General features: G+C 33.1%; 1 protein-coding gene across 1 annotated transcript; it reads right to left on the bottom strand.

The window, feature by feature from the left end:
- Positions 1-678: 678 nt before the first annotated feature.
- On the bottom strand, positions 679-3,406 carry LOC131050600 (cytochrome P450 720B2-like). The gene is made up of 9 exons (XM_057984797.2): positions 3,153-3,406; positions 2,634-2,961; positions 2,405-2,554; positions 2,029-2,265; positions 1,831-1,914; positions 1,667-1,745; positions 1,429-1,547; positions 1,207-1,325; positions 679-1,084 (listed from the first exon to the last, which is right to left on the bottom strand). The coding sequence occupies exons 1-9, from the start codon at positions 3,404-3,406 to the stop codon at positions 967-969; spliced, it is 1,488 nt and encodes a 495-aa protein (XP_057840780.2). The 3' UTR covers positions 679-966.
- Between the last annotated feature and the right edge of the window lie 7,626 nt (positions 3,407-11,032).

Raw genomic sequence — 11,032 nt, 5'->3', positions numbered from 1 at the left:
GCTAGCTATGTTATTGTATAAGGTAATTATCATGTTACTTTTTCACATAAGCATTATGCTTATAGTTATCTTTCTTTGCATTAATATATCACTGAATTAGTTGGTAATCACAATGTAATATCATTATTTCTTTGACACATTAATGTACTAGAATATCTACACAAAATAGTGAATAAAGAAAATATATCTATTAATAAGAATTTCCTTCATGAAATGCAATGAAAACATATAATCACCAACAAGACTATCTGACTTGCATTTAGTTGAAGACCTCGAGCAATGGAGTGTCATGGTTTTGAAAAGGGTATACACAAAGAGACATATCAAAGCCAATGACACATTACATTCAAAAATCTATATAAAGAAGATTTGCTACTCATTATTGGAATTGCAAATTAATCCAAGATACACGTTTGATATCCTATCTATATCGTAATAATTGTAAAATTTATATATGCACTCAACATGCCTCATTGATTGATATTTGAACATGTTTCTAGGGGTCTATCAATGAGGTACTCCAAATGGTCCCTAAAACTGATACAAATCAAGTGCTTGCACTTATATTAGCTCAATCCATAAGAAGCAATGTCTCACAAAACCTCCATAATGGTTAATTTATTACCCAACATGAAAAATGATCACAATCCTTAGAACTTACAATCATTACATGGAATTTAGCATTTCCATCCACTTCATTCAACATAGATAAAATCACTATACTATATCCCTTTAAGAATATTTTCTCATTCTAAATTAATACTAGATATAAACTAAATCACATTGGACTTCCAATTTTACCTTAAGTATATAAGATTCTAGAAACATATTTTTAATCAAGACCAATCATCACTAAACATCCCAATCATCATAATCAAGTAGAGTATCTCGAGGTAGCATCCATAGTATGAAGTATTTATGTGTATATATTGGTGAGGCCTCACAAGAATCATGTAAGAACTTCTTTCATCCCATCTTGCCATCCATATATTGGAGAGAATTTGGATAAACATGAATCGGAAGACCCTTCACTAATGTAGGAGCAGGAAAATAGCTTATATGATCATCTTCTAACTTCTCCCATCTACCAACACCATAATAAATTTATTTAAAAAGCATAAGGTATAAGATTATCAATAAATAAATTGAATATAATATCTTTCTAGAGCATTAAAATATTTTTTGAGAGAAATAAAGAAATATGACCTGAATTTTGTAATGAAGTTGTGGATGAAAAGAGCAATTTCTAATCTAGCTAAATGATATCCTGGGCATAGCCTCCCACCTTTACCAAATGGCATAAAGCATGCTTTGTCAGATAGCTCCTACATGATGAATAAGGACATTATTATTATTAATTTATCTATCAAGTAAATTAATTTATGTTTTTACTATAAAGAAACTAAAAGCATCAAAGTTCTATCATACATGGCCCTCATTTTGCCAACGCCATGGGTTGAATGTAAGAGCTTCATGGTAGTACTTTTCATCCAAATGGGTGGCATTCAAGAAAACAAGAATCGACCATCCTTTGGGTATCACAAAGTCTACAAAACCAATTATAATTATTTGATTTAGTACGTTAATCTCTAAGATATATTTAACAAAAAAAAAATTATAATTAATTTAGAATAAAAAATAACAGCTTCAGCTGTAGCTACACCACCTTTTATTTTTATATCTTGTTTAGCTTCTCTAGGAAGTAGTGGAGCAACATTACCAAGCCGAAGAGTTTCTTTTATTACCTATATGAAGAAATTTGCATGATGTTATTCGTTATGTCTTGAATGTGCATTAAGAGAGAGAAAATGAGAAGGTTTGTTTACGCACACAATGAGTGAATTTCATTGACATGTAGTCTTCCCATGTTATCTTTTCATTGCCTTTGGACTTTAACAGAGAAAAATGTTCATCCTACAAGATATAAAACATATTCTTATTAGTTTAATGTGAAATGATATTTAAAAGGATAGAAAAAAACCAGTTATTAAATTTGAATGCTACTGTTATATATAATAGTACACTCACTGTGAGTTCTTGGAGTGCTTGTCGATTCTGAGTGAGAAACATTATAGAAAATGCCATGGCTGTGGATGAAGTTTCAAATCCTGCAAATAGGAAAAACACTAAGAAATCTGCAATTATTTCATCAGAAAGAGATCCATCCTTCAAAAGTTTGGTTAAGAGATCATTTCGCTCCACTTCTGGATGCTCCCTTCTTTCCTTTATACACTCATGGATTGTTCTTATGATAACATTTCTTGCCTGAAAAATTTTACAATCATTTTTTCAGTCAACTGATTGTTGGTTGAATGTGATTTATAAATTTTTTAACAATCTACCATATGAGGGATTGTAGCTTAATGAACATAATACCCTAACAAAAGAAAAAATGGATATTCACCTTCATTCCTTTATAGTAAGTGGATCCTGGGATATTGATTGGAAGGCAAACAAGAGCCCTGGCAAAATCCTTAAAAGCCTTGTAAATTCCATCCATTTCTTGTGAAGGAGTTAAGTCCAACAATTTTTTTGCCATCAAGTTTAAAACAATCTACATATAAACCATATTTATTATCTGAAGTTTTCAAAAAAAATAATTATTTTCAATATAAAGACAAATATATGTTCACCTTGTGACACTCATGTTGAAGATGGATGTCTTTCATGTCTGCCCATTTTTCCATTGCTGTGGACAAGGCATTTTGGATGTCATCCATGAAATCAGAACTCATCTTCTCAGCCTTCAATAAGTTAACAGCTGTTGCATGGAGCTTCCTTTGGAGTTCCCCATGGACAGTGACCATGCCATATTTGCCTACTAGATTGTTGTTACTAGAGGGGTATTTGGCTTGGAACAACCTTCCCTCATTTTGAAGCACATATTTATTAAACTCTGCATCCACTGATACAATTGTTTTTGCACTTCCAAACAAATTAGATCTAAACACTGGCCCATACCTGCATTTTCAGTTTTAAAGTACATCAAAACAAGATCTACTCATTAAACGAATGGTTGGAGAAGAAACATGTTTGATGACGAAGTCTTCTGTTGTCATTGATGGAAACCATGTTTTTATAGTAAGACTCTTATATCAAGATATATATATTTACGATCACTAGAAAATAGAAGTTAAAACATACTATTTTACCTTTTCTCTCGATCTATAGAAAATTGACGTGGATGATTAGTAGTAGAATTGATAGCTTTAAAAAAAGTGATGTTTTCTCCAATGAAAGGCCATCCATTAGATCCTGGTGGTAATTTACAGGAACTTATTTTATTGCTTCTGCATCTGGTCCATAGTCTTGATACTATCCACACTGCACCAAGTACAAATCCAGTTAAAAAGACATTGCTCTGAGAAAAAGAATAGAGTGCCATAAACATTTGCTCTTTCCCCATTTTAACTCTGAATCTGGTTCAAACTAGATCATGTATGACTGACTACAGATATACCATATATATATAGCACTCTTATCACAGGAAAATGTTTGACTCTGATTTCAGCACAACCACAAAAAAATGTATGGCTTAGATTACACAACAAAAAGTATAGTATTGGAATACAGAACAAGAAGTATTCAAGCTTAAAACATTGGAACTTCCAAATCTAAACTACCTTTTCTTCAGCATTTTGCTTGACTAGTTTGTATAATTTAATTGGATGAAATCCTTCTTTTCAACGATATATATATTCAACACCAATAAAAAAAAAATCGATATATATATTCAACAGAGAGGAGATATTTCATACTTCTGCGTAGAACTTTGCATCTATATATTCATTAAAATATTATATCAACGTACTAACGAATCCGTTTGGGGTGACGAAAGAGTTTTGAAGTTTTGAAATTATGCTAAAGATGTTTTTAGTCCCAGATTATTAAAAAAAATGTCGATTAGTTTTGTTCAAAAATTAGGTTATTAAAAAATTCCATGTTTTTATTAATGTTTTTTTATTTTTAGTAATTGTCGATAGGCAGAACTATCAAATGGAGACATGATTTTGTGACAAAGTCTTTTAAGTATGCTTTTTCTTATTATAATTTTATCTTTGTGGACAATTCAACATTGTCATGTTTGTGTTTGATTTTGTGATAAATTCTTTATGTATAATTGTATCTTTGTGGACAATTTAACATTATTTGGGTTTTTTAAGGGTTGAAAAAAAACCATATTTTACGTCTTTTCATAGTTTTTGAATCTCTAGAATGGTTATCCATGAGTTGGGTATATAATTGAGTCAATATATTAGACTATTTCTAATATGTGATTCATTTTAATTGGTCATTAAAAAGGGTGATGAGTTTTAGTGGTTGGGGGGTGGGATGATTGACTTGTTTTACCCCATGTCCAATTTTTCAAAATTCATTTATGAGTGAATTTGTCTTGGAAGACTTTTAGGGGTAGTTAATTGAGCTAATATCTTGGACTATCTCCAAGATATCATTCGTTTGATCGCTCACTAAGAGGGGTCATGAGTTTGAGTAGTTGAGGTGGGATGATTGACTTGTTGCACCACCATCCCCAATCTTGAAAATTTATTTATGAGTGAACTCATCTCAGAAGACTTTTAGGGGTTTGGTGTCAAAGCACACCACCCCATTGAAGGAATGCAATTTTAGATTTTTATTGATTCTCCCTTGTTGGATGGAGACAAGAATGAATTTTTTATTTTTTTCGGATTCCTTAGTTTTAGAGGATGAAAACAAAGAGTTAACTTGGAAAAAAGATCGGAGTGAAAGGAAATGGAGGAGCTTGACTCAAAGAGGCTTTTTGGAGGAAATTGATATTTGATACTCATCTAAATCTTCACCAAAGTTCTTGATAGTTTGTGAGATAAATCTCCACACTCTTAATGTGGTTGTTAAATGTATGAATTGATAAATGTTAAAGTATTACATTTGTGACCAAATTATCTTAGTAATTATTAATTTAATATAAATTGATATTTAATTATTTATTACATATAATATTTATATTAAAATTATATATTATTATATTATTGAAAGGAATCCAAGTGCAAAATAAATGCTTCAAAATGCTAAATCTATGTTACATATATTTTACCAATGAAACACCAAAGAAAAGTAAAATGTTAAATTTGTAGTAAAGAGGCATCTTCTCTTCAAAAGAACAAGTTGGTATTGTCATGGCCACTCCTTTCCTATGATTTTCTTTTATATAAGTAATTTCTAATCTTGATAGATAATAATTCTTTTAATACAAGTGTATTAAGACACCAATGAACTCGAATTTAGCATACTAAAAAATATGAACATTTCATCTCATTACAAAAGAACCCAATTCTACCATCACACAATTATATCAGTATCAAGTTAAAATATACAATCCAACATAGCTTACCACTAAAAATTCTTTGGGAAAATTAATTCAATGGGTGCTTGCCAATTTTATCAACTAGAAAGAACTTTGTCGATCATTTTTTAGATAACTTGGACCTAAACTCAAATTAATCAGATTCTACGAGAGAATTTCTTTTGGTAGAAAGCTCTCTCTCTCTCTCTCTCTCTCTCTCTCTCTCTCTCTCTCTCTCTCTCTCTCTCTCTCTCTCTCTCTCTCTCTCACACACACACACACACACACACACTCATAACATTAGTAAATGAACTCTCTATAATTTCTTTCCTTGCTTGAATATTTGGAGTGGTCAAAACCAGTTATAATCTTTCTTTTCAAGCGCCAGTGTTACAGTTGTCATCATTCCAGACCCATTCTTTTCAAGTGTCAGTGTTAGAGTTGTCATCGTTCCAAGCCCATTCTACATGTTTCCTTCCTTGATAGTTATACCCTCCAGGAGATCCGCCAGGTTGCCCACTTGTCTATGAAAGAAGGGGAAAGAAAGAAGAACCTGTAGAACACAAGAAGTAAGGAAGGCCAGTTGGACCATCCCCTACCCCCAAAAAATAGAGGTGGAAAGTGGGGAATTTGAAGAGTAATAAGGTGGCATATGGGGATGGTAAATTCTCCTTTGTGAAGGAACAACGTGCTCTATTTTTGGCCCCCTACCCAACAAAAATGGAAAGCCAAAGTAAAATAAAATTTAAGAGGGGGGAGGTGGCATATGGAATGATAGAGAGTGCGAACGTGAAAAGAGATGGTCAATTTCCAAGACCTAGCCCCTCTCAATGTTAGACATCCAATCCCTAGACCTTACAGATGAATGATGTTCTAATGGTCTTCGCTTATATAGGCCACACATATCTAGATTTAGATTCAACTTACCTTGTTAACCCCACAACATCCGAGTCAGAGAAAGTAGCTAGAGCACAGTGGGCTTCAAATATAGAGGTATCAACTGGAAAGAAGGTAGAGTCTGCATATTCAATTATATAGGATTCAACACGCAATTGAAGTTGAGATGACATTATTCGAATGCCTGTGGATGGTTCAACATTTGTGGATATACAGGAAAAGTGGCCACACTTTAAAGAAGAACCTCACAATCTCAGGCTTTCATTGGTAGCGGACGATGTCAATCCATTTAGAGAGCTAAGATCTGTTTACTCAGTGTGGCCTATTTTTGTTATCAAAAATAACATTCCTCCATGGACGTTAATAAAGAGGGAGCACATAATGTTGGCAATGATTGTTCCAGGTATTTTATCATTTAATAGTCGTCTACATTTAATTATAAATATTGCAGTAAAATGGTCATAATAATTATGTAATGTTTTTGTTCATTAGATTAGGTAAGTACCAAGTTAAAGATATGAATATATATATTTAGCTTCTTATTGACGAGTTGATGGAGTTATGGAATGGTGTCACTATGTATGACGTCTCTAGACCAATAGGACAAAGACAATTTCAATTCCATGTGATGCTTGTATGGACAATACACGATGCCCCAAGGCTAACACATTTTTGTGGTATGTTACAGTGTTCAAGTTTCGCATGATAATTATAATTAAAAAAATTAACATATTTAATCCAATTATACATTATCTTGTAGGTCTTCAAACAAAGGGAAAATTTGCATGTCAAGTTTGTGGTCCAAAGATGAAATCTCGTCATTCAAAAAGTTTAGGAAAGTAGGTGTTTGATGAGTATAGGCACTTTCTCCACAAAACTCATAGTATCGAAATACTGAAAAACATCTTTTCAATGGGAAAGAAGAGAATACATCAAAGTCACGAAGAATGACACCTCACCTGTGGAAGTTGGAATATAACAGAATTAATCATCAAGGTAATGCCATTCGATCTAATGGTTTATGTCATAAAACATCTTTTCTATCGTGTTTTGTTTACTGATGATGTGATTGATGATAGTGAAGGTCGTCAAAGCATTAATAACCACCTTCCTAAGGGACTAAAAAGTTATCCCCGACAATTTAGTAGGTTTCCCTACTACGAGCAGTTACAAATTATGCATTTGTTTGATACTATGCATATTGGAAAGAATATAACAGAGACATTATGGAAAATATTGGATGGAAGGCGTGACAAAGAAAAAATTGTCAAATTTGTACTGACATTCAGGAATCCAATCATGCAATGAAAAATGTCATTCAATCAAATAGCCATGGAGAGCATATTAATATAAGTGACCTTCCTTGGTTATTAACGGACCAACAAAGCAATGCTATAAAAGAAGTCATATGAAAAATTCGATTTCCCACAGGATTTGTCGCGAACATAAACAATCTCATATCAAAGAAAAGTGAATTTGGGTCAGGGATGAAAATGCATGATTGACATACCTCCATTGAGGTAATTCATCTTCTTGTGTAATTACTATATATTTGTATACTGCACATGTACTTTTCATTGTATTATGTTACAAAAAAATGAAAAGATAATTTTATAATTGTTGCAGTATGTTCTACCTCTATCTCTCCCAGACCACTTCGACAATAATGTCGAGAAAGTCATATATGATCTTAGAAAATACATGAGGTAAGTAGTGATATTTGTTCAATTCATTGTATAGATATTATATTTGTGATTTGTTTTACTTGTTATGTAATATATATTTTTGTGTCTTGAATATCTTGTAGGTGGTTGTCATGTAAAGAAATCCGTAGAGAAGATATAAAATATTGGAAGAGAAAAATTCCTCATCTAATGTGTGAAATGCACAAGTGTCTACCTTCATCTTTTTTCAATGCACAAGAACACTACCTCATACACCAAGCTGAGGAGATTGAATTGTGTGGACCTATACACACTAGGTCAAGGTGGATGGTTGAGAGGCACTTGAAATTTTTTAAGGCTTTGGTTCGACAAAGAGCACATCCTGAGGGTTCTATGGTGGAGGGATATATGGTATACCAGACTATGGTGTACATTTCTGAATATCTTCCTAAGTTTGTAGCAAAGATCCACATGGATCGCATTTGGGATCCCAACCCCATTAACAAATCCGAAGGGGAGTACTTGACGCAGAGAGATATATTGAGGAAAGTGAGAGGTAATTATAAGATGTTATTGTAGTTAATTAATTCTTAATCTTCAAAATAAATTGGTTGTAAGACGTCTATTTATTTTTTGTACAGTTGATCGAGAGTGGGATGCACTACATTTGTATATTGCAAACAACCTTGATTGGATGACAGTATGGATTGAACATTGTCAACATTATGGTCGCACATTAACATGGGAAGGTGTGGCTTCATTGGTTAAAGAAGTTCATCGTAATGGAGATTCTATTGTTACACAAAGGGAAATTGATTTAGCATATGGTTTAAGGGACAAACAGGTATGTATAAATTTATTAATCACCCATATGTTTATCAACTCACGATGCAATAATTTTTACATGTTTGACATATTGCAAGTCAAACACCACAACGCTATGTGCTGCAATGGTCATAAATTTCTCATCAAAAAGTTGGATGACACAAAGAAAACTTGTGATTTTGGGATAACTACAGTCTTTGAGGTGACAAATATTTCATCGAGAAATGACATACATCCTCTAGAGTCTCAAAATCGATACTATGGCATTTTGGATGATAAACTTGAGTGTGACTTTAATTCCTTCAAATTAGTTTTGTTCGTCGTCTAATGGTACAGGCTATGACTGAATAAAAAAGATCCTGATAGAACTGTTATTGAACATGATAATGGTTTTACAATGGTTAATACAAGGTCGTTTGAACCAATTGGGGATGAGCCCTATGTTCTTCCAAGACAATGTGAGCAGGTATTTTACTCAGAGGTTCCACATAAACCAGGTTTGTCATTTGTTGTTAGACATGATTCAAGAGGAAGGCCGATAAAGTATAATGTGATGGAAGAATAAGATACTGAAGAAGTAGAAGATGATGTAGATGATGATCACGATCAACAGTTACTCGATGATGAAGAAGAAGAAGAAGATGATGGTGATGGTGATGGTGATGGTGATGGTGATGGTGATGGTGATGGTGATGGTGATGGTGATGGTGATGGTGATGGTGATCATGATCATGATCATGATGATTATGATGATAATGATGGCGATGATGATCATAATGGTCATGATGATGAGTTGGATGAAGAAGAAGATCAATGACATGAAATATACGGGGTATGTGATTAGTATATTATCTATTTAATATTGATGCACCTTTTAATGTTTTTAATTCATGTTCCACCTCTAGCAGGTCCTAATAGTAGAACTATGCCACCCCGAGGAGATGGAGATAGGGAGAGTGACTATTTATGTGACATTTTTTAAACTTTGTGTTTATTTATGGAATTTGGACTGTTTATTATCTATGTGATGGATGTTGATTTAAAATACATATGTGATTGATTACATGTTTATGATGATACATGTGACATTTTTTGAACTTTGTGTTTATTTATAGAATGTGGATTGTTTATTACCTATGTGTTGGATGGTGATTTATGATACATATGTGATGTATTACATGTTTATGATGACACATATGTGATGCTTATGATGCTCAATTACATATATGATGATACATATGTGATGCTTATGATGCTTATGATGCTTATGGTACATATGTATTTATTGTTTATCAACTTACAAATGTAGTGCTTATGATGCTCAATTGATGGTGCTTATTTCATGTATAGGTTTTGTGTGATGCTATCACCCTTGGTGGAAACAGGTAATTGACTACAGACATTGCCAACCCCTTAGTTGAGGATCCTGCATAGTCTACATAAAGTAAAGGTAAGGAATTAAAAAATTTACAATGATTTTGATGATAGCATTTTTTTTAATACTCTTCTTGTCTACAAATTTCATGTTGTTCATGTTGTGTACTATGTAATTTTTAGTATATGTATCATGTAATTTTTAGCTAACATAAGATAATTGAATTACATGTGCAGGAACTTGAACCCCTTTGACGAGGATCTTGCATAGTCTCATGGATCGATGGGTGTAAGTCAATACACCCTATAGAGATATTTTATTTTAAAAAAATTACTAGGAAAACAAACTTCCTTAGTTCTTCAAACCTCGACATTAGTAGCAAAGCTAATACAGTTATCAACACTTGAGGCCCCAGTTGGACTTATTCAATTTTGAATCTCAAAGTCAACTTCAAGGCCGACTTCTTCATCAACATTACCCTCATTTGCAAAATATCTCTCTCATTACCAACTAACTCTCTCATTTGATGGAGTGCAGGTACCACTAAATAGGTATTTGTCAGATGTGTCTTCCTCAAGTGAGGGAAATGTAGGAATAGTCGACAAAAGTGAGACATGTAGTAGGTCTAAAATAGGGAGATCAACTAGAGGTCAAAAGATTAGAAGAAAATTCAATAAACGCATGGAATTTTTCCTTGCTCAAGGGGGGTCATGTTCTTATGATGATGAGACCAAAGGCGACATCGAGGTGACCTTGAGGTACAAACATATAGAGAAACAATGGGTACCCAAGGAACTTCCTCCAATAAACATTGATTTTTGTGTTAACGAGAGGATATATCGCTTAGCACCTTCATCATTACATGGTTTGGGCCTATTTTCCATGGACGGCATAAAGATTTGTTACAACAAAGTTGTTGAATTGATGGAGTATGTCGGACCTTGTTAC

This window comes from Cryptomeria japonica, chromosome 8 (assembly GCF_030272615.1).
Source record: "Cryptomeria japonica chromosome 8, Sugi_1.0, whole genome shotgun sequence".
Taxonomy (NCBI): domain Eukaryota; kingdom Viridiplantae; phylum Streptophyta; class Pinopsida; order Cupressales; family Cupressaceae; genus Cryptomeria; species Cryptomeria japonica.
This window is presented reverse-complemented; position numbering and strand designations above follow the sequence as displayed.